At 41.6% G+C, this 24,573-nt stretch overlaps 1 protein-coding gene across 11 annotated transcripts in view; it reads right to left on the bottom strand.

Annotated features, from left to right (window-relative positions):
- Mark3 (microtubule affinity regulating kinase 3) overlaps positions 1-24,573 on the bottom strand; it is a 91,579-nt gene that overhangs the window by 21,304 nt on the left and 45,702 nt on the right. For 10 of the 11 annotated variants that reach the window (XM_060388217.1, XM_060388218.1, XM_060388219.1 and 7 more), the window contains 10 exons: positions 23,301-23,349; positions 21,490-21,555; positions 14,584-14,654; positions 13,676-13,732; positions 11,135-11,371; positions 10,846-10,965; positions 10,535-10,634; positions 10,088-10,200; positions 9,197-9,350; positions 3,899-4,116 (listed from right to left, as the gene is read on the bottom strand). In XM_060388217.1, the coding sequence (XP_060244200.1) occupies positions 3,899-4,116; positions 9,197-9,350; positions 10,088-10,200; positions 10,535-10,634; positions 10,846-10,965; positions 11,135-11,371; positions 13,676-13,732; positions 14,584-14,654; positions 21,490-21,555; positions 23,301-23,349 (1,185 nt within the window). The remainder of the gene's footprint in view (positions 1-3,898; positions 4,117-9,196; positions 9,351-10,087; positions 10,201-10,534; positions 10,635-10,845; positions 10,966-11,134; positions 11,372-13,675; positions 13,733-14,583; positions 14,655-21,489; positions 21,556-23,300; positions 23,350-24,573) is intronic. The other variant, XM_060388223.1, reaches the window with a different exon arrangement.

The raw sequence follows: 24,573 nt of genomic DNA, 5'->3' as shown, positions 1-24,573 counted from the left end.
GGAGAGATGGCTCAGAGGTTAAGAGCACTGGCTACTCTTCCAGAGGTCCTGGGTTTAATTCCCAGCAACCACATGGTGGCTCATAATCATAATAATGAAATCTGGTGCCCTCTTATGGCCTGCAGGCATACATGAGGCAGAATACTGTATACATTATAAATAAATAAAATCTTGGAAAAAGAGAAACTGAGAAACACAATTTTATAAAAATAACATTAACACTTTAACATGTCCCTTATCCACAAATAATAAAATGTAATTAAGCAAACAACAAAATGAGTGAGTATAATGGCTTATTGAGTAAAGCTGTTTGCTCAAGAAGTCTGGGGTCCTAAGTTCAAGCCCCTAAACTCACTGTACGGGTTGTTTTGTAGAGTATCTGGGTAGAGTATCTGGCAGGGTAGAACTTTCAGCTGAGGAACTGCCTATATCAGATAGTCCTGCAGGCAAGTCTCGAGTGACATTTTCTCGACTGATTGATACAAGAGGGCCTGGCTCACAGTGGGCAGCACCACCATGAGCCAAGTGGTCCTGTGTTGGGTAAGAAAGTGAAATGGGCACGGCAGTCAGCGACCTCTGCTTTAGTTCCTGCCCTAACTTCCCTCTGTGATAAGCTGGAAGTTGTAAGATGAAATAAACCCCTTCCTTCGCCCAAGCCACTTTTTATCAGTGCTTTATCACAGCAATAGAAACCCTAACTAAGACACTCACATAAAGATGAAAGGAAAGAATCAACTGCACAAAGTCAGTTGTACTCTGACTTCCACATGTGTGCTTGTGGCACAGGGGTCTCTCCCCTGCAAAGAATAAAATTCAAAAATAAATTCAGAGGATAAAGTGAGGTCAGATGCTCAGAACCCACGTTCAAAAGAAACCAGAAGTCTGGTGTAGTAGGATGTACTTGTAACGCCAGTGCTGTGCGGCAGAGACAGGTATATTGAAGCACTGAGCAGCCAATCTGACCTAACCAGTGAACCTCAGGTTCAGAGACCCTTCTCAAAAACTAACATCTGACACATGGACCCAGAGTTACAGACCAGGTGGGGATCCACCTGATGTAGGTGCTGGAACCAAACTTTTGTTTGTTTTGAGACAGGGTTTCACTGTGTTGCTCTTGCTGGCCTGGAACTGGCTATGCAGACCAGCAAACTCTCAGGGCTCCACCTGCTTCTGTCTTCCTAGTGCTGGGATTAAAAGCCTCTGTCTGCCTCCAAGCTTGGCACCACACAGCAAAGTAAGATTCCTAAGAATTATATGGTAAATAAGACTCAAATGAATTTAGTGAACCTGGGAATAAATGGGGAGAATAGGACAAACCTACAAGATTCGCTCTTCTGATTTCAAAATTTAATACAAAACTACAATCATGGCCAGGGTAGTGGCAACATGCCTTTAATCCCATCATTTGGGAGTCAGAGGCAGGCAGATCCCTGAGTTTGAGGCCAGCTAGGTCTACAAAGCAAGTAAACAAATAATTCTTTTTTTTTTTTTTTTCTTTTTGGAGGTAGGATTTCTCTGTGTAGCCCAGGCTGTCCCAGAACTCACTCTGTAGACCAGGCTAACCTCAAACTCAGAGACCTGCCTGCTTCTGCCTCCCAAGTGCTGGTATTAAAGGCATGCACCACCACCAAGCAAAAAGATTGATTGATCGATTGACTGATCTTTAGACAAGGTTTCTTTGTGTAGCCTTGGCTGTCCTGAACTCGCTTTATAGACCGGGCTGGCCTCAAACTTACAGAGATCTGCCTGCCTCTGAAAAAGATTTATTTTTATTTGTTTGAATGTCTGCTGCACGCATGGCTGGTGCCTGTAGAACTCTCCAGAGTTAGAGACAGTTGTCAGCTGCCACGGGAGAGGGTTGACAACTAAACCCAGGTCCTCTGAAAAAGTAGCAAGGTGGTTTGCCTGCATGAATGTCTGTGCACCCTGTGCATGCAGGGCCCTAGAAGTCTAGAACTGGATTTGTAGGTAGTTGTGAGTTGCCATATGGGTGCCAGGAATCAACCTAGGTCCTCTAGATCTTCAGCCCAATCATAGAATTTTTAAGTGAAGATAAAGCTTTACTATATCATGAGTGGATCACATACAATAAAACTTTAAGAATGACTGGGGGGCTGGAGAGATGGCTCAGCAGTTAAGAGCACTGTCTGCTCTTCCAAAGGTGCTGAGTACAATTCCTGGCAACCACATGGTGGCTCACAACCATCTATAACGTGAACTAATTCCTTCTTCTGACAGATGTAAATGCAGACAGAACACTCATATACATAAAATAAATAAATCTTAAAAAAAAAAAAGAATGACTGGGAGAAAATTTTTGATGTTGCTACTACATGTTGGATGAATGCCCCTCAAAAGGGGCATTCATCAAAATGCCCCATCTAGTAAAGGCCAAGTCCCTAATGTGGGGCTCTTGGACAGTAAAGGCTATTCAGGAGGCAGGACCTTCCTTGTGAGAGGTTCTGAAGTCACCAGGGCGTGTCCATGTAGACTGTGTTCAGACTCTGGCCCATCTAGTCACTTGCTTCCCACCTCACGAAGTAAACGGTTTATTCTTTCACATGCTCCATGAATGGGTTGCCTTCACAGCCCTATGGATGAGGACATAAAACTAATCCACTTTGGACTAGAACTAGCACCTTTTTTAAGTTAATTGCCCCAGAACAAGGCAATAAAATATTACTGTTACTTATTCTTCATAAAAAGGTAAATACTGGGTATACTCAAGAAATAGTTTTAACATGTAGATTAAGAGTAATAGCATGAGAAGTCACAAGGTGGAAAAGAACATTCCATAACTACTGTCCTCAAAAGTGAGAAATTGAATTTAAAATCAAGAGACTGAAATGAACGTGCAAAGCTACAATTCCACTTTATAAAGTATTCTGAAGACAAAACACATGAATTTTAAATGTTTTATTCTGATTAGGCACAATGCCAGAGAGTGAAGCTAACAGAACCCCTTGGATTCCCTTGTGAACCTCTGACCCCAGAACATAATAAAGGGTTCCTCCCTGGGTTTTTCTGTGGGTAGAAGGGCCACACTCCTGTCAACGTTGTGAGGGAAACATGCTTACAGATAACCCCAAGACTGTTCACTGCTCTGCAAATTTTGGCCAACATTACTTCTGTAAGTGCTAATAGTAATTACCATGGTATCAGATAAAACCATTTCCATTCACTGGGAAAAGGGTGCCTGGAACTAAATGGATTCAACTCAGTCTAACAGAGATAGACTATTTACTGAGGGAACCGTATTAAAGTTAAGGACTTAGTGCTGTATAATTTTAGCATACCAATGATGTAACTTTGTTTTGTTTTCTTCACCTGTGGTTCAGCTGGTACACAGTGTTTGGTACCAGAAAGGCCGCAGTGAAGGAGGTCAGAGAGCCTGCTGTCCACACTGCCACTGTGACTGTCTCTGTCACTGTGTCAGTGCTGACACAGCTCACACACAGTAAGTGCACAGAATCTCTGACACAAAGGACCTAAAATGGGGCTTCTAGGTGGTCATTGGTGCTTGAATTGGGGGGCAAGCCACCCTTTCTACTATGTGAAGATACTATGCCTCTGCAGCGCATGGCAGCAGAACACTACCCTGGAAACAGAAAAGACAATGAACCTGCTGTGCCTTGATCTTAGACATTCCAGCTGCTAGAACTCAAGAGATACATTTCTGTCCCTTATAAATATGTCTGAGGTACTCTGTTATAGCAGCAGAAATGAACTAGTAAAAATAGGAATTATCAAAAGAAATACCTACAATGCAGGAAATAGCCTGGTAGTCTGGAAGAAATGTTCTGCAGGCAGAGAATACAGAGCGAAATGGATAGATGCAAAGTGAAGCTGGCTCAAGCCCCAAACACGCAGGACTGCTATCCTATCCACGAGTACTTACACTGGGAACAGCAGGGCTTTTCTTGCGCTCGGGAATATCCGCTTTATTGGGATTGCTTGCATTCCCAAGCATAGGACTAGCAGGAGCAATCCCCTTTCCTCCTACGGCACTGCCGCTCGACTTTCGGGAGGTAATCCCATCTTCTTTGAGGTCACCGTCTGCGGTGCTGGTCTGACTCCTCCTTGGATGTGCCACAACTGAAGGAATAGCTGGTCCAGCTACAATAAAGAGTTCACTCTTTAAGGACAGAATGCAATTCATAGTTTATTCTGTGACAATTAAAAATGCCAATATCTTAACTTTTTGTTCATGTATAACTGTAACTGGTAAAATTCCCTAAGATGTCTCCATTAGCTTATTATCCATTTTAAAATGTTTGTGAGAAATTAGCAAGTTGAGAGGTCCTTTTGAAACAACTTAGTGCCACTGTCTATAAGATCACTAATTAAGTAGATGTGTAGGCTGCACACAGAACAAACTATTCTGGTACAATCAAGCAGATTACATTCTTTATGAATGAGGTATTCTTATTTTGTGGGAGTAAGACAGCATAACTTTCATGTGCCATTTCTTTTTGGAAATTGATATGCAATTTGAAAAAGGCACTAATCTTCTAGCCAAGCAAGAAAATAAGTGAATAAAGGAAGGCAACAGAAGCAGAGGGAAACATGTTCTTTCAGGAAGTGTTAGAGAGGAGGTGGTCATGTTTTAGGAGAGCACATCCAAGGAGGATCCTGGTAGATGGTTAACTGGTCTACAGTGAACCGCCCAGAGGTCCCAGTCTTAACACAGGAGATATAGAATTCATAGAAGTGAAAATGAACACAGACCTCCTATAATTATTAGATACAACGCCGGCTAAAATTTAAAAACAAAAAAACCACCAGAACTGTGCTATGGTGCTGAATGGCTTTAATCCCAGCACTTGGGAGGCAGAGGCAGGATCTTCGAGCGTTCGAGGCCAGCCTGGTCTATGAAGTCCAGGACAGCCAGGGCTGTCCTGAAAAACAAAACAAAACAAACAAAAGGGAGGCAGCGTAGGTGGGCTGGAGAGATGGCTCAGTGGTTAAGAGCACTGTCTACTCTTCCAGAGGACCTGAGTTTAATTCCCATCTATGTTGGGGTCTGATACCCTCTTCTAGCATGTAGGTGTACAAGCAGTCAGACACTCATAAGTATAAGTACATTTAAAAATAAAAATAAAAAATAAAAAAAGAGGTTGAGGCACAAAGACAGCAAGTTCCAAGACAGTCTAAACTCTATAGCAATACCTTAAAAACAATACAGCCACAACCACATAGAAAAGACAGATCTATCAAAACAAGGGTGTGTAACTACTTCCTGGACAAAATCTAAATGTCAGCTGTTTTTGGAAATTAAACTTTCAAAATCATTTATTTATAAGAACCCACTGATTTAGCTCTCAGACTTTCTATTCTAACATATAAACTAAGAACTAACCAAGCAGGGGTGATGCTGCTGTTGGCATTCATGTCTTCCCAGTAAGGTCAGCTGACACTGCAACTTCCAGGTCACAGTGATGTGCTGTGAAGCTTCCATTTAGAGAACACAAACCTTTAAACACGAGACTTGACATTCTAAATGCAGACAGATAACGAGGAAATCTGCAACCTCTTTCTGACTACCTGTTTTACTTACACTTGTTGTGTCTCTGTAATTTACTTCCACAATCTCCAGCATGTATGTAGCTTCTTGCGAGTATCACTAGCCAAGGCACAGTTTATCTTAAAGATCCAGTTTTCTCATGAGCTCAGTGAACCCATCAAACAATACTCCTTCTCTAACTTAGCATTACTAACCATCTCCATTATCCTGTCATTTTAAGAATATTGTTTAACTATAATCAATAGTATATAGATGGAAGTTTTGGTGTGTTTTTTTTTTTCTTTTGGTTATTGGTTTTATTTATTTTTTGTTTGTTTGTTTGAGACAGGGTTTCTCTGTGTAGCCCTGGCTGTCCTGGAACTCACAGAGATCCACCTGCCTCTCTGCCTCACAAATACTGGGATGACAGGCGTGAGACACCCTGCCTGGCTGGTTTTGTTTTTTAATCTTAAAATCACATGTATTTGTGAGCATGCACACACACACACACACACACACACGTACACACATATGGAGGCCAAACTGTCAGCCCTGGGTATTTATCCCCTAAGCCATCTCAATGGACCAATATATTCCTTTCTACCTTTGCTGGTCTGGAACATTGTCTTTCTTTTTAAAGATTTGTTTATGTGTATGAATATTTTGCCTGAATGTAAGCAAGCATGTACTTCACATGGATGCCTGCTATCTGTGGAGGTCTGAAGGCGTGGGATCCCCCGCAACTGTAAGCTATCATTTGGGTGACGGGGGTTGAATCCCAGTCCTGGGCAAGAACAAGTGCTCTCCAGACCCCGAGCTATTCTCTGTGCTTAAACCACTCCCTTGACATATGTTCACGTTGCGTGCACCGGAGTTAGTTCCCCTTTTCTTTTCTTTAAAAAGCTGGGAAAAAAGCATTCATTTATTTCCTGTGTGTGCACATGCTACAGTATGCAGGTTAGCCGACAGCTGCAGAGAGAGCTTCTGTCGTTCCACTGTGTGGGTCCCTTGTACCAAACTCATGCTGTCAGGCTGGCCAACAGCATCTTCACCTACTGAGCCGCCCTGGCAGCACTCTTTTCTCTCCTCTTGGCAAGTGTGCATGTGTTGAGGAAGAGGTCACATACAAATGCCCCTTTGTACTATGCTTTTCAAGATTTACTCATTTATGTGTATTTGCCTTTGCCTTTGTGGGTTTATGTGCAGCATGTGCCTGCAAGAGCCCATGGAGGACACTGGATCCCCTGGAACCAGAGAGTTCCAGGCAGCTGTAAAAGGACACATAGGTGCTGGGAACCAAACTGTAGTCCTATATGTAAGAGCAGTTAAGTGTAGACTCTCTCCAGCCCTACAAGTCCTTTATGCATCCAGATCAAGTAGTAGTCTCAATATTACCATAAAGATAATAAAATACTATTCTTACAATAAAAGGATTGCTAAAAGTAAAAATATCAATTTGGAAAATAGTGTTCTACGTCATGCAGCATCAAAAACCAGTCAACATTTAATTCTCATCAGGTGGGTGATACAGGCCTTTAATCCCAAAACCCAGAAGGCAGAGGCAAGCAGATCTCTAGAAGTTCAAGACCAGCAGGGTTCTATACATCAAGTTTCAGGCCACCAAGGACTATAGAGTCCTATAAACTATAGAGTGAGACCCTGTCTCAATAAAACAAAGAAAAAAAAAACCAACAAAAGAAAAAGATCTCTCTATGTAAAAACAAACAAGAAGAGGTATCAAAAAATCAGCATCAAAAAATTTCGTTTTAACCAGGTGCAGTAGCACAAGCCTGTAATCCCAGCACTCCAGCACTCTGGGAGGCAGAGGCAGGCAGATCTCTATTAAGTTTGAGGCCAGCCTGAACTACAACATGAGTTCAGGGACAGCCAAGGCACACAGAGAAACCCTGTCTTAAAAAACAAAAACAAAACAAAATCCTTTTATTTTAAAAAAGTAATGTTACATGTATAGAAAATAAGTACTTTAAAATAAATTACTTTTATGATTTATCAGTGACATTTGGCTCTATATATACCTCCACACCTGGGGCCACACAAAACTTTCTCTGGTGAAAACAGATTACGAGTGGATAAAAGTCCTAATTTAGTAGATAAGCTCCTGGACTGGGGGAGTCGGCCTTGCTCATTTGCTCTGGCTGCTGGGAGACATGCTGGCATTTCCCTTCTCCGTGCATTACTGACAAAATGTAGGGTGTCCAAATGTGCGGCTCCATCTCTAAAGCTCTTTATCTTTGGAAAAAGTCATTAGAAATCCAGGTGAGATCCATGTGCTTAAGGAAGAATGAATTTACTAAGATTAGTCCCTTGATAAAGGAGAAAATTCCACTGGTTTCTTTCAGGATTTAGGAGTAATTCCCTTTAAATTGGCTATCTTAAGGGGGCATGTAGGCATCTGCAGTTGGCATTCAGTCTGTAGGCCCTGAAAACTCTCCCTTGTTAGCTAACATGAGTACACAGGAAGAGCAAGAGCAACATCACCTCCTCATCCATAGACCCTGCAAACAGAGTAAATTTAACCCCCACACAATTTTTTTTTGTCTTTCTTTCCTCCTTCCCAAGCCCATCTGTAAATGGGTCTCAGCTTAAGCCAACCTCAAACTTGATATATAGCCAAGAATGACCTTAAATTCTTTTGAACTTTAAAAAAGAAATACAATTTTATGCAGATAGCTGATTTGCTTGCATGTATGTCTGTGTCCATGTGTGCCTGGTGTCCACAATGGCCAGAAGATGGGGGTGGCTCCCCTAGACTGGAATTGCAGATAGATGTTAGGACTGAAAACTGTGTTGCTAAGAACTGAACACAGATCCTTTGGAAGAACAGCAAGTGTTCTTAACCAGTGAGTTCTCTAGCCCCAACCTTAAATTCTTGATCCTACTGCCTCTACCTCCCAAATGCTGGTATTACAGGCATTTATCAAAGTGCCTAGATTCAGATTTTCACCTTTAATTGAAATTAAAATAAAAAACCCTACCTGGATGATGGTGGTGCACACCTTTAACCCTGGGACTCAGGAGGCAGAGGCAGGTGGATCTGAGTTTGATGCCAGCCTGGTCTGCAGAGTGAGTTGCAGGACAGCCAGGGCTACACAGAGAAACCCTGTCTTGAAAAACACCAAAACAAACAAACAAGAAAACCTCGAGGCTGGAAAGATGATTCAGCAGTTAAGAGTACTGTCTGTATTGTCTGCTCTTGCAGAAGACCCAGTGCCCACATACGGCTCACAAGCATCTACAACTCTAGTTCCAGGGGAGCTGACACACTCTCTGGCTTCCATGGGCACCAGGCACAGGGCTGCACATATATATCCGAAATTAAAACACTCATACACATAAAGAAAAATCTGACCGTCATTTCTCCATTTAAGTGTGCAACAGCCTTCTAAAGTTAGCTGTTACAACCCTGACTAAACAGAGAATACTTTTATCAGTAAGAGAGCTCCGCCAGCTGCAATGCTCTGAGTTCCCTGATAGAGTTAAGAGGGAGATACACGTATCTAACATATGAGGCTTTCATTCTGCTAAACCTTACCCAGGGAAGTTTACAAATGTTCCAAACCTTAACCATACCAGGCCCCTAATATCAAACAGGAACAGCAAGCCAATCTCTGCCCCACCAGGCTCTACACAAGACAACACATTCGGAAACTACTGGGGTGGTCTCAGACTTACCATGATCACTGTAACGCCTCTGTTTCTGACTTGAAGAAACAGTTCTCTGCACTTTGTGATGAGGAGACTGGCCAGTGCTGTTGCTCAGGTCACTGCTTGGCCTCACCTTAGCAAGTGAAAGGTTGCTGCTAGAACTGGAGTCACTAGCGTCCAGCTACGGGAGAATGAGAAGAGAAGCAACCATTTCACAGAGCCCAATGGCTTGTCAGGAAACTCCTCATGACACACATCTCTCAGTCAGAGAGGAGTTATGACAATGTACAAAAGAACAACATAAACTCAGTCAAAAGAATTTTTCTGACTCCTGGGAATACTGGGATAATACGTTAATTGATCTCGTTCCTAGACCTTTTCAAGGAACTAAGCTATTATACTTTTCCCCTTCTGGGTATTTTAAACCATTTTCAAACTATTAGTGACTAAAGTTAACTTATGATTGTACACGTTTGTGACTTTATTGATCATAAAAGGTTATTATCTTGAAGTTAAAATAATAGCTTTTGGGCTGGAGAGATGGATCAGCCACTAAAGGCTAGACTCACAACCAAAAATATAAAACAGTTGGTTATGAACAGAAGCTAAATGAAGCTAAATCACTGCTTATAAGAAAAGCTTTAAAATGAATACCAAATGTTATATTTATAACTTAAGGAAATAATTATAAAACTAATAATCTTTATTTCTTAAAATAAATTAAAGTTAACTTTTTTAGGAGACAGGGTTTTTGTACAAACTGGCCTTGAACTCATTATATAGCTGAAGATGGTATAAATTCCTGATTCCCTTGTCGCCATTTGCTGAGTGCTAGGAATACAGGCATATGCCACCACAAGTAGCAAAATGATCCTTTTTATACAGGGTATTTAGCTTTTCCTTTCTAAATACTCTTACCTCTGAAGACTTTCTCCCCAATAACAAGTATGTAGCTGTAATTTCATCGTATTTCATTTTACTAAGAGATTCTTGAATTTCTTCTTGGGAATATCCCATTCCCACCATAATATCTAAAAGATAAAATATGATTCACATTATTTTATTGGAGTTGGCAATCATGCCAGCACAGGGAAGACAATTTTCTTTGATTTAGAAGGTTACATACTCCCTAATGTGAGAGCTGCTGAGTGTGTCTCTCAGTTCCTGGGGCTGCTCTAGGAAGCTATAGGTAGTAAGCTTCCAGCTAAGACACACAGGTATCCGATGTTTAAATCCTGTGTTTACCTTCCCTTCACTTTTGTTGAGCGACACACACACACACACACACACACACACACACACACACACACGAGTGAAACATGCAGAGTACACATACACATAGAAACATGTACACACAGTAATTACCTATTCTCTTCTGGTCTGAGATGTCTAGTTCTGGTTCAACAAATGGCTTAAGCTCATCTTCCTCATGACCTGCATTGATCCACCTGTCCTTCATGATTTGCTGAAAGGTGAATGGTATGTTAGCAGCACAGAACAAAGTATCTCCACAATCACAATATTTAGGAATGTCATTTTCAATATTTCACTGAATAACACTCTAAAGGAAACAAAAGGGAATCTGTTTCACTTACTATTCAAGACCCCAGGCAAGTGTTCAGTGTCAAAGTGAACACATTTCTGTGAATACTGTCCCTCCCCACTGGTGAGCTTACCTCAAGAGTGCCGCGTTTCACCGGGTTCAGCACCAGGAAGCGCTTCAGAAGGTTCTCACAGTCTGTGGACATGTAGAAGGGGATCCTATACTTCCCTCGCAGCACTCTCTCTCTCAGTTCCTTTGGAGATGCAGGAAAGAGAGTACAGTTAATCTTTAGAGTAAAAACAGTAACAATAAAGCCAAACCTGTAAAAGCACCCATACAAACAGAACATGAAAAACTTCAATCTGTGCACTTTTATAAAGACCCTCAGTTCTGAAGCGCCCGGCTGCAACTGCTGCTCGTACCTTCAGGTTCTGGCCATCAAAGGGGAGCGACCCACTGACGAGGGTGTACAGAATGACGCCAAGGCTCCACACATCCACCTCCGGCCCGTCATACTTCTTACCCTGGAATAGCTCAGGGGCTGCATATGGAGGACTGCCACAAAACGTGTCTAGTTTACTGCCAACAGTAAACTCATTGCTAAAACCAAAATCTGCTATTTTAATGTTCATATCCGCATCTAATAACAGATTTTCAGCCTAGAGAGAAAACATCAAGACAAAAATGAAACTTAGCCACAGTATCAGGCATTTTATAAAGGCTTTTTAGTAAATGTAAAAAGCCTATTTTTAGAGAAAAACAAGATAAATTAGAATTCTTAATTTGATATTAACAATCAAATACAGATTAAATTATAAGACAAATTTAAATCCCAAATACTTCAAGGTCAAGAAACTTAGAAACCTTCTTCAATTACTAAGAGGCATTTGTTTTTAGGTAGTCACATTTGATAAAAACTACTAAATGGCCGTAACTGGGTATTACTGGGTAAGGAGAACTCCCGACCTCACCCCAGAGACATCCCAGTCACTTGTGTGGATTTCAGCTGCCAGGCACTAAGCAGCTGCTACACACCAAGGGCCACCCTACTTCTGGATGGATTAGCATGGGCGAGACAGGGCCCTGCCCTCAGGAGCTCATAACGGAGGCTGGGAAAAGCAGGAAGCTAATAGGCTGCCAAGATCTGAGTACTGTGACAGGTACCCACAAACCACAGGCTCAGCACAAGAGGGTCACAGCAACTTCCCAAAGGAACTGAAACTGAGAAAGGTCACAAAGTGTGTTTGGGGCAGAATAAAGAGCTAGACATACACACGAAGAGTACATTTCTGTCAACTCAAAGACAATGTATGGAGGAAGATGCTCCACAGAATGATTAGGGATGTGGCAGTACTTAGAACTTCAATGTTCTACAAGGAGACAGAAAACCACCCAAGAGTTGTTGAACAAGGAAATGACAATCTTATGTCCACTTTCTTTCTTTCTTTTTTTTTTACACAGGGTCTCATCCTTTTAGCTCTGGCTACCCTGGAACTCTCTATGTAGGCCAGGCTGCCCTTAAACTCACAGAAATCCAGCTGCCTCTGCCTCCTGAATGTGGGGATTAAAAGCTTGTGTTAACATGCCTTTGTGTTTTTTTTTTAATAAATATTTTATTTTTTTAAGATTTATTTATTATTTATTCAGTGTTCTGCCTGCATGTGTGCCTCAGGACAGCAGAGGGCATCGGATTTTACTACAGATGGTTGTGAGCCACCATATGGTTGCTGGGAATTGAACTCAGGACCTTTGGAAGAGCAGACAGTGCTCTTAACTTCTGAGCCATCTCTCCAGCCCGCCTTTGTGTTTTTAAAAAGTCATTCTGAAGGCTGGAGATGGCTTAGTGGTAGAGAAACTGTCTGCTCTTCTGGAGGACCCAGGTTTGTTTGATTCCCAGTACCTACTTGGAAGCTAAAAACCATCTGTTTCAGAGGATCTAATGTCCTCTTCTGGCTTCTGCAGGTACCACACACACATGGTGCACAGACATACAAGCAGGGAAAATACCACACACATAAACTAAAGATAGATTGGGAAAGAGGAGAGAAGACAAGAAAAGAGACTGTGTTTTAACTGATTATAACATAACTATCTGGTCTGGCTCTGGAGCGTAGGAATGGAATAGAAGAGACAGAAAACAGAAGCAAAAGAAGTGGCAACTGACTGGAGCTGAAGGCTCTTGAGAAGCCTCAGTCACCATAATGAAAATGTCTCACTCCAGTTTATAAAGAAAAACTTTTGACTTTGAACTGGCTATACCAGGTGTCCAAAAGATACTTTCTGCCTAGGTGCCAGGATGTTTGGGTCCTAGAACTGCACTGGCTGCAGATATAGACTGGAGGTCATTCACATGTGGGCAGCTGTTAGAGTGGATGCACTCAGGGTGGGTGTTGAGAGGGACAAGCAAGTAGACAGTAATCTCATGAGCAGAGCTGATGAAGTTACTAAGTTAAGACTGTAGAGAACACGCTGTGAGTTACAGGGAGAAAGTGGGTGTATCTGGAAGCAGGGCAAGGACAGCAAAGGAACCCAGGTTCCAGTAACAAGAAGAGGGAAGAAGGACTGACTGGAGGTATAGTCAAGCTGAAGGCCTCTAAGAAAACTGCTCTGTGAATCCTAACTCTTCCAAAGGAGAACAGAGGCCATTTACAGGCACCACAGCTTACAGACAGAATTCCTTCCTACACAGGCACAGACAGGGGCACAGACACCACTGTCCAGGAGGGCCCTGTGTTTCAGGGTATGTCTGTTTGACTGTCTTCCAGAGATGAACCATTAGGTACCTTTATGGAGACCTGAAAAACTTTCTATAAGCTTCACTTAAAACAACAAAAAACTCTTGATCAAAAGGAGTCAATCATTATTGAACTTAATTTTTTTTTTTATTGAACAACAATCTAATTTTCATCTGCAAAATGTCTACCGAGAGAACTCTATAACTCAGCAAGGGAATTTGGGCTCACCTTGAGGTCTCTGTGAACAATCCGTTTTTGGTGGCAATACTGTACTGCGGACACGATCTGGAGAGGAGAAAAGTAGGGTTAGTCACCATTGGTGCAGACTCACAATTATAGCATTCATTTATCTTTGTTTCTTTTTTTTTTTTTTTCCTTTGAGACAGGGTTTCTCTGTGTAGCCTTGGCTGTCCTGGACTCACTCTGTAGACCAGGCTGGCCTCAAACTGGCCTCTGACTCCCGAGTGCTGGGACTAAAGGCATGCGCCACCATGCCTGGCTCATAAGTATAATCTTTTTTTTTTTTTTTTTTTAAAGATTTATTTATTATTTATACAACATCCTGCCTGCACACTAGATCTTACTATAGATGGTTGTGAGCCACCATATGGTTGCTGGGAATTGAACTCAGGACCTTTGGAAGAACAGTGAGTGTTCTTAACCTCTGAGCCATCTTTCCAGCCCCCATAAGTATAATCTTAAAAGCCCACAAAATCCATCCAATGTGATCCACATTCACTGCTTACAGTGTTTCAGGTATTAAAGTACTTAAAGAACGTTAATAGCCAATCAGTGCTCTGAGAGACTGTGTGCATGTCTGTGTGGAGCCCAGGGGCCAGCACCAATTGCTTCCCCCTTTATTTACTGGTTGACTGCGTGTGTGTCTGTGCAGAGGTCAGAGGTCAGCACTGAGGGTCTTTCCTCACTGTTCTCTATCCCCTTTCCCAGTGTTGAGATTACAGGTATCTATCACTATGCCCAGCTTTCTCCGTGCTCTGGGGGACTCAAACGTAGGTCCTCATGCTTGCACAGCAGGCCTTTACTGACAGCCACGTCCTCGGCGCCAGATGCCACTCTTACTGCACTACCAGGATTAAAAATGTAACTTACTGAATTAAAGACGTGTTAACTCATACCTGTCTAAATTTAGCTCTTGCTTCTTTTTCCTTCATTCTTCCATGTGCAACCAAATAGTCAAATACTTCACCTATAATAGAGAGAAATAAAATTAAGCAGAAATCCTATATCTAGCATTACTTTCCCCACAAATTGATAATGTTCCACTATTAGCAAAGCTCTAGTCCTTTTTTATTTAAAAAATTTTTAGATTTATTTGTGTGTATGAGTGTGTTGCCTAGATGTATGTTTGGTGCCTACAGATATCAAAAATAAGTATTTTATTCCCTTAGAACTTGAGTTACAAATGATGGTTGAGTCACCATGTGGGTGCTAAGAACTGAACCCTGGTCCTCTACAAAATCATTAAGTGTTCTTAATCACCAAGCGAACTTCGCCAGCTCCTATTTTAAAAATTTAAATAAATTTAAAAATAAGTATGAAGTTAGCAGTTGTAAAACATGGTTGCTAAGCTATAACTGAAGCTTAACTAAGCTCACAAGGATACTCCTCAGGCTGAGGAGATACCATAATAAGACTCTAACACGTTTAAGTTATGCAGCTTTCTGTCTCTCCAAAGGCCTCAACAGAAACTGAGCAATCAAGATGGAAAGGTAAGCCAGGTATGGTCATGCATACCCTTAACCCCAGCACACAGGAAGCAGAGACCAGCAGTTCTCTGAGTTCTAGACCAACCAAAAGAGAGACCCTATCTCTCTCTCCCGATCTCTCCCCAAAAACGTATCTTCCTGTAATATTATTACCACAAAGTGTTACTTTATTTAACAAATGTTTGAATCACTATTAACTAACTGTGAGGCAACACTGATGCTCTGGAAGGCAATGTTCATACTCTGGAAATTTCAGCAGCAAGTTCAGTAGAGCCTCTTTCTTAATAGAATTTGCTGGCTAATAAAAGAAACAATGAACACAAGTACAGAGTTTATCAGAGGTCCATGAATGCTGTGAAGAAAAAGGAGTAACAAGAGTTTGTAGGGCACAAGTTTGCACTCTGCTAACTATCTTAATGGAGTGGACACTGAAGCCGTTATAGTGAAATTCTACATACATACGTACATACATAGCACGGAGGAGCAGTAAGGCTGCCACAGGTCTTGGAGATGTGTGAGCAATGGGTAGAGTGCAGGGCAGGGACACAAGACTTCAGCAGGTTTTGAAAAAAGCTCCAGCTAGACTCTAAATGAGGTGAGACACTAAGAAGATATAATTGACTTCATAAAAGACCACCAAATCCTAGTGTGGGAAGAGTCAGGTTGAGGGAAAGGATGGGAAGCCCACTGTAGTATCCACACAGTAATTAAGTAGAGTGTAAGCATGACTGGCTGCATGGGGTACGCAGCAGTGGTGAGCAGTGAGGCTTAGGGCAGGATGAAGGTGATGCCACCAGAGTTTGGTGTGGCGTTGTACCCAGCACCAATCCCATCCCTAGGATGGTAGAAGCAGAAGGACCAGAAGTTTAGTGTCCTCTTTAGCTCTATAGTAATTTAAATGAGAGCTCCCATACACTCTGGTATTTGAACACCTGGTTCACAGTTGTTTGGGGAGGTTTCATAGGTATGGCCTTAATGAAGTACGTTTACTAGAGGTGGGCTTTGAGACCTCAAAACCTCACTCTACTTCTAGTTTGTTCTGCTTTATGCTAGTGGTTGAAGAAGGAACCTCTCAGCTTCCTGCTCCTATTGCTATGACTGCCACTTGCTGCTAAGTGTCTCCGCCATGAATTATGCTTATCCCTTTGAAATAAGCCTAAATAAAATCTTCCTTCTAGAAGCAGTTCTGGTCATGGTGTTTTAACACAGTAACAGAAAAGTAACATACAAACACACATCTATATAGCAAGTTCATGGATAGCCTGCGATACATGGGACCTTGCCATACTAAATCAACAAACAAACAAAAAACCCACCACACCACACCAAATCCAAACAAACAAACAAAAACCTAGGGGCAAAAGCCTGGCTCAGCAGTTAAAAGCGCTTGCTACTCAACCAAAAAGACCTGAAACTGGATTACTGCATCCTTGGGACCAGGCAGATGTGGCCTCCGGGGGCCTATCACCCCACTGCCAGAGATGGAAAGTCAAGAGGGTCTCTGGAGCTAATTGCCTTACAGACTTGCTGAAAACTCTAGTTCTAGGATCCAGGAGAGGCAGAGTGACAGAGGAGGAAACCCTATCCCATCTTCTGTGACATGTACATGCCAGCACGAGACCCATGTATGCACACATGTACATAAACCGCGTACACATAACAAGAAAAAAAACAACCACTATTAGTAGATGAAACCAACTCACTGTTGTCCAGACCACAGACAAGGTGCAAATGTCAATATCATAGTTCATTTATAAATTCAATGCAACATAAACCTCTTAAGAGATTTCTGCAACTATTAAGCACACTCACAATGATTAAGTTCTATAAATCAGGAATACAATTTATAAGCTAGAAAACATTTTCCTATTAAAATGTATTAACACTGATTAAGCAGCTGGACTAAAGCCTCTAAAGGCATATTACTAAGTGAAAAATGTGGAGTGGCACTCCTGCAAAGGTCAGGATAGCATGGCTGGGATGGAAGGACTGAATGGGGAACCAGAACGCCTTTAATTCTAGTTCAGTCCTTGAACCCAGCTAGCTATGGCACCCTTAGTAGGCATGACCTTTCTGAGCTTTAATTTTACCTATAAAAAGTAGGTGCCATGGATGATTTCTAGGGATTTCTTTGTAATTTCTAAGATTCTACTAAAAGGTACTCAGGGCATGATATGCATGCCTTCTTTCCAGCACCCAGGAGGCAGAATCAGGTAGGTTTCTATGAGTTTAAGGTCAGGATGATCTACAGAGCAAGTTCTGAGGCAACAATGACTACACAGTGAAAACCTGTTTCAAATACAAAGAAAGGAAGGGAGGGAGGCATGGAAAAGGTACCAAGTTTGGCAGTGGTGAGCCAATTTAATAAAACTTTTGCCATTCCTATGTCCTTAGCCTGACAGTGCGTTGCTGAGCTGATTTAAACAAGACATGGCATATTCAAGAGAGTAAAACACCCTGAGTTATGCCACTGGGGGCTCCATCAGTATACCCACTGCGACATTCAGCCCATCAGACATTACCTCACTACCACAGCCACTGAGAGCCACTGAATTCATCCCACAATTTGTCTTTTCCAAAGCCCATCTTCATTTTAACAAGCCAGGATGTTTCTTATACATTTTATTCTCGCTTCTAATTAAATATAATCATCTGCGGCCTGGCACTTAAACAGAAACAGAAACCAATGACAGACTGACAAAGCAGAGGCTCTAGCTCTCAGTGGCCAGGAATTTACTATGCAGACTAGGCTGAGCCTGAACTCACAGAAATCCTATGCTTGAGGAAGGCAGAGAATGACATCAGGTGTCTACTGCATCACTCTTCGTTTTGTTCTCCATGGGGCCTATCGCTGAATCGGAAGCTAGGCTGGCACTCAGCAAGTCCCAGCAGTCCTCACGGCCCTGGTCCCAAGAGCGCATGTAAGTGTGCACATGGGCATGCACACGTGTGTCTACTGCTCTTGCGGAAGGCCTGGGCTCAGCCTCCAGCACCCACAGACACAAAATACACAATAAAGAGTTCATAGTATGGAAGAGTGGTGTCGGAGGTAGGCCACTATAACTCATCCCATCCTCTGACAAGCTCATAACTGCTTTTCTTTTTTAAATTTATTCTCATTTCATGTGAATTGGTGTTTATACCTGCACGTATGTCTATGTAAGGCTGTCGAACCCTCTGGGATTGGAGTTACAGAGAGTTGTGAGCTGGGAGCTGAACTGGGTCCTCTAGAAGAACAGCCAGTACTCTTAACCACTGAGCCATCTCTTCAGCATTCCCCCCTTTTAAATATATTTAAAATTGTTTTATGTATATAGCTGTTTTGTCTGCATGTATGTCTGTGTATCATGTACAAACATGGTGCTCTTAGAGGCCAAAAAGTATGTTGGATCCCCCAGAACTGGAGTTACAGGTAGCTGCAAACTTCCACGTGTGTGCTGGGAACTGAACACATGCTCTTAACAACTGAATCATCTCTCCAGTCCCAATAGGCTTACAATTTTGATTTAATGATTAATTCACAACAATGAAGCTATGACTTAACTTTCTCTTTCATTCTTTCCTTTCTTCTATCCAACTACCCATCTCTGTAATTATGTGTCTATGTATCTATCTATGTATGTATCTATCTATCTTTCTATGTATCTATGTATGTATCTATGTATCTGTCTTGAGACAAGGTCTCTGTGTAGCCTTGGCTGTCCTGGACTCATTTTGTAGACCCGGCTGGCATTGAATTCAGAGATCTGCCTGTCTCTGCCTCCCTGAGCACTGAGATTTATAGGCGTGCACCACTTAGCCTGGCTTATGACTTAACTTCTACTTCCAAGTTTTATAACTTGGATGAAAGAATTAATGATAGAATTATGATCCTGTGGCATGCAACAGGATATGTCCCTAGGAGTTGATGAGTTCATAAATGTGCTGGTTAGTTTTTGTCAATTTGAAATAAGCAACAGTCACCTGGGTGGAGGAAACGTCAATTAGGGAAATGCCTCCATCAGAATAGCTTACAGGCATGTGCCGGCATGGCAGTCTCTCTCTTTAAATGCTGACTAATGGGGGGACCAACCCACTGTAGGATGTGCCATTCCCGGGCAGGTGGTCCTGGAAGGTATAAGAAAGGCAGCTGAACTGGAACCCAGAGGCAAGCCAGTAAGCAGCATTCCTCTGTGGTCCTGCCTACGGTCCTACTTGAATTCCTCAGCGAGGGACTGTGATTAGGGTGTGGAAGCCAAATAAACCTTCTACCCTCCCAAAGTGCTTTTAGTCATGGTGTTTATTTTAAGACAGAAAGCAAACGAATACAACAAATAAACTCTAATTCTGACTTGTTGGGTCTGCAGTGTGCCAAGCATGGTGCTCGGGGCAGAGTAAGAGCAGACAACCAGGAAAGCACCGACAGACAGTGGGACTTACTGGTGGCTCCAAACACTGATCTCACCAACCTCAGTCCTCAAGGAGACTCTTTAGAACCACAGAAGCAATACACATCTACTTGTAACCAAATGAACTAAAACCATCATTTTTGGCTTTGAGAAAGGTAAGACATCAATGGCATTAAAATCCAATAGAGTTGGAAATGTAGTTCTGACATGTTTTTAAACCCTACATTTCAATCCTCAAAGCAAAAACAAGACGACAACCAATAAAACTAAGAACTGATAAAACATCTAACATTAATGCATTAAAAATCTCAAATACTTGTGATTAAAAAAAGTACGTAGACACGTAAATCTCCCTCTCCCTCTCATATTACTATTTAGCCTTAAAAAAGAAAGGAAATGCCATAGTATAGATGATGTTGACATTATATTAAATAAAATATTGTAAGTCAGAGACAAATGAACAAATATTGTACAACTGAGTACAACTATATTCATTATATTTGGTATCTAAACTAGACAAATTCAGAACATAAAATAGTTTGGTGGTTGGGCTGGAAAAGAGAAAAAGAGAAAGAGACAGTTAAGGTTTAAAATATGCAGTTTCTGTTTAGGAACATTTCTGGAGAAACCCTTTGTGAATGTACTTAATGTCACTGTGCTAGGTACTCTTATGTCCACGTGACAAAGCTAGGGTCATCTGAGAGAAGAGAACCTCGAGTGAGAAAACGCCTCTGTAAGACTGACTGTAGGAGAGCAGCAGAGAACTTGAATTGGGGATTAGTAGAGTGGAGCCCAGCCCATTGTGGGAGGAGCCATCCCTGGGCTAAAGCTCCAGGTTCTTTAAGAGAGCAGCTGAATGAGCCAGGAGGAGCCAGCCAGCACAGCACTCCTCCACAGCCTCCGCAACACCCCCTGCCTCCAGGTTCCTGCCCTGTGTGAGCTCTCGCCCTGACTTTCATCAGTGATGGACTACCATGTGGAAGCGGAAGCTGAACAAACCCTTCCTCCCCACAGCTTACTTTTGGTCGCGGTGTTTATTACACCAATAGAAGCCCTCACTAAAACCGGGCATGGATGGGGTATGCCTTTAATCCCAGCACTCGGGGAGGCAGGAACAGGTGAGTTTGAGGCTAGCCTGATCTACAGAGTAAGTTCTAGGACAGCCAGGGCTACACAGAGAAACTGTCTCCAAAAGTAAAACAAAACAAACAACAACAAAACAAACAACCCTGAGCAAAACAGGCATTCAACTATGTACTTGAAAGTGGGTGCAAATACCGGGCTAGATGTGCTTGTGTTGGTGGAGTGCTTACTTAGCATTCAGAAAGCCCTAGCTTCCAGCCCACAGAATCAGGTTAAAACCAAAGTAAGCAAAACAAAACTGGGTGCTGGTAGCATACTTCTATAACCCCAGGTTCTGGGAGGTAGAAGGAAAATGATCAGAAGCTCAAGGTTATCAGGATAGACACAGACAGAGAGATTCAAATTCTAAATTTTATGTGATACATATTTGCCACAATGGAAAAATGAGAGTTGCTGTATATTATCAGTTAGTAATGCTAATAGTGAATGGAGCCAGAGAGATGGCTCAGAGAGGGTCATGCAAGCTGAATCATTTGAGTTTAAGACCATAGTGAAAGCAAAGAACCAAGTCCCACTAGTTGTCCTCTGACCTCTATGTGTGCTGTTGCATGTGTTCATAATATACATAATAAATAAATATAATAAAAACCAGTAACACTAATACTCAAAACACTATAACCCACAGGACTGATATGGCCAGCATCTTTGACTCTGATCTCAGTTACAATAAAACCTTAATGACTATCCATTCGGACACTGTGGCTGTACAAGGTTTTTTTAAAAGAGAAAAAAAGAAAAACACACACATACTTTCTCACCCTGTAATCAATATAAACGTGCTTACCTCCACTTGCATATTCCATGATTAAGTAGAGTGTTTTTTCCGTTTCAATGACCTCGAACAACTTCACTGGGGGAGGGGAGAAGATAGACGAGGAAAGAACAAATGTCTATATGTACAAAACACGTACCTATAAGCTACAAACCCTCCAACTTTTTCCTGTTAAACGTTTTTGGAGAGCTGGCCCTTCTGTGCTCAGTAGTCTGTGCATGACTGCATCCTCACTTCCTCCCTTTCTGTCTGTGATGGTGTCTGTGGGAGTAGGCTGTCCTTCCAGCTGCTCACCCCTGTCCTCTTTATCTCCCAGTAAGAGGGCAGCCCTTTCATCTGTCACAACGATTTTAAGGCGAGGCTTCCACCTGAGACTTCGGTAACTTGGGGAACTTAATACAACTTTTAGAGAACTAGGTTCCTTTGTAAATATTCTTAAAGTATAACTAAAAATAATTAGAGAGGGAAATGTAGCAATTAAATACTATTTTTTTTTTATTTTTGTAGTACTGAGAATTGAATCTGGGGTCTCAAGAATGCTAGTCAAGCACTATTCCCAAACTTTTTAATATTTATTTTAGCTCTAAGTTGTAAGGTTGGCCTCGAACTCATTCTGTAGTTTAGACAAGCTGCGGATTTAGGGTTTTCCTGCTTCAGCCTTCCTAGAAGGTAACATTGTGTCACAGCCCAGCTAAAATAACTTTTATTTTTCTTTCCTTTGGAGCTAAGGTCTAAGCCCTGGGTCTCAGGCTTGCTAGAGAAATGTTCCATCACCGAGCTACATTCCCCGTCCCCAGTACTTCTTTTAAAGAGTGATTTCCAGAGGCTACCCTGGTCTACAAGAACTCCAGGACAGTCAGAGCTACATAGTCTCAAAAAACCCAAACCCAAACAAAACAGAATAAACAAAAAAGAATAATTTTTGCGGGGGGGGAGGGAATCAGTGAAATTTTGATATAATGGCTCCTTTCTTTAGGTAGAACTTTCTATTTCTGCTAATTCATAAAGCTATAATACATCAACTAAAAATATTTTTAAAGGAAAATAAAGAACTCTCAAGCTATTAAGTCACTTAATAAAGCCTACTTAATTTTGTTATTTTCTTTAAAAATTTCCTCTAAAAAAAAATAGAATGAAAGTCCTTTACAATTAAATGATTTCTTTGCCTTTTTTGTTTTGTTTTTTTAATGACTTAATAAGATACTAGACAGAAAAAAACAGAAGAGCTGACAGGGTAGTTTTAAGTGTTCTGTGCACTGATGAAATTTTTACCATTACTCAGCACCTATGATCAAACTTGAGAAAGTTAAAGCAGTGCTGGTAAATAAGCAACAGAAAAAGTTATTTGTTTTAAGTGGTGTACGTGTTAGTCCATCTGTGTGTGTCATCTTGGTCCTACAATGATGAGAGCAGGAGAAGGTTCTTCCTCATCTTTAAATATCTGTCACAGTTGTGCACATTGGCCACACAGATAGCTCCTATACAAATTACATTGTACAGCATGTATCCCATCTTTATATGCTATTCTTGAAAATATTATCAGCTAATGAAATGCAATTATATTTCCCCAATACACTAAGGAAAAAAAAAGTCAGACTGAGTATACATACTCCTATGGCACTAAAGCTTAATTCAAATGCTTAATGCCTGTAATTTCAAAGAGCTAGTATAAACAGTAACTTGTATATATATGTTATTAAAAATATACATGGCATAGGGAAAAGGGGTAGAGCTTCCTATCACTTCAGAAATACATGTTTAGCTTTGACATATTTTCAAGACTGCATATTTAAACCCCAAGTATTTAAGAAAGCAGAAAGTACCTATGTTTGGATGATTTAAAATCTTCATTATTCTTACTTCTCTGAAGAGCTAAAAAACAAAGCAAAAGACAAACCCCTATGTTATTAAATATTATACTCTGCTTACAGTATAAGTTTTCCCTTAGAAAACTACTTCATTATATTTATTACTCTATTCCTAAGAATAAAACAACATGGAAATCCAGAGTAACCCTGAAGTACATTTTTCTTTTCTGTTTTTGTTGTTGTTGTTTGTTTGTTTTTCAAGATTTTTTGAGACAGGGTTTCTCTGTGTAGTCCTGGCTATCCTGGACTCACTTTGCAGACCAGGCTGACCTCAAACTCACAGAGATCCGCCTGTCTGTGCCTCCCTGAGTGGTGGGATCACAGCTGTAAGCCGCCATGCCCGGTTTCTGGAGTACCTTTATAACTTATTACCAAACAGTATTCCCAAGTGCTTCCATTAGTGGAAACAGCAGCAATCCTGAGAGAAATGAGTACCACATATTCTGAATGAATTTTGCCTTCTAAAAACAAGATTAGATTTAGGTTAGAATAGTTTGTAACTGCCTGGCATTGGGAAGCAGAGGCAGGTGGATCTCTGTGGGTTTGAAGATTGAGACTTTGAGGCCAACCTGGTCTACAAAGCAAGTCCAGGACAGCTAGGGCTGTTGCAGAGAAACCCTGTCTCGAGAATAAAAGGAGAGAGAGAGAGAGAGAGAGAGAGAGAGAGAGAGAGAGAGAGAGAAAGACTAGTTTGTGATTAAACTTGGTCCTATTCATTATCCACACACCTGAGGTCCTATCTAAAAACCTGTGCAGTCCCAATGAACTATATTAGGATTACATGCGATTTGTTGATTCCAAATGATTCCTCAATAAGATTCTGAATGATACCTGCTTGGAAGTCCTTGCTCGAGAAGGTGGGTGGCGGTACAGTGGGTCCATCTGCATCACAGGCCCCACAACCACACCTCACAGGCAGCTGCACTTGCTATATTACTTGCTTTAGCGAATGTGATCCTAGCAAAGTCAAAGTGAGCAGTTGCTGGAGAAAATGTCTGGTCATCAGGGTCTACTGTCTGAGAGCAGCAGAAAGCTGGTCCTGCCTTTCAGGATGAAAGGTAGCACAGAAAGCGCCCCTCTCCCCAGAGCTGAGCCCCTGCCAATCCAACAGCACAGAGCCACAGCAGTGAACCAGACCTTTGCACAACTGGCTCAAGCAGAATATGCAGAGAAGATGTACACAGAAGTGGTAAGACATGTGGTAGAAACAGAGACACAAGCTGGGGCC

The sequence above is a fragment of the Meriones unguiculatus genome, chromosome 7, assembly GCF_030254825.1.
Source record: "Meriones unguiculatus strain TT.TT164.6M chromosome 7, Bangor_MerUng_6.1, whole genome shotgun sequence".
NCBI lineage: Eukaryota > Metazoa > Chordata > Mammalia > Rodentia > Muridae > Meriones > Meriones unguiculatus.
This window is presented reverse-complemented; position numbering and strand designations above follow the sequence as displayed.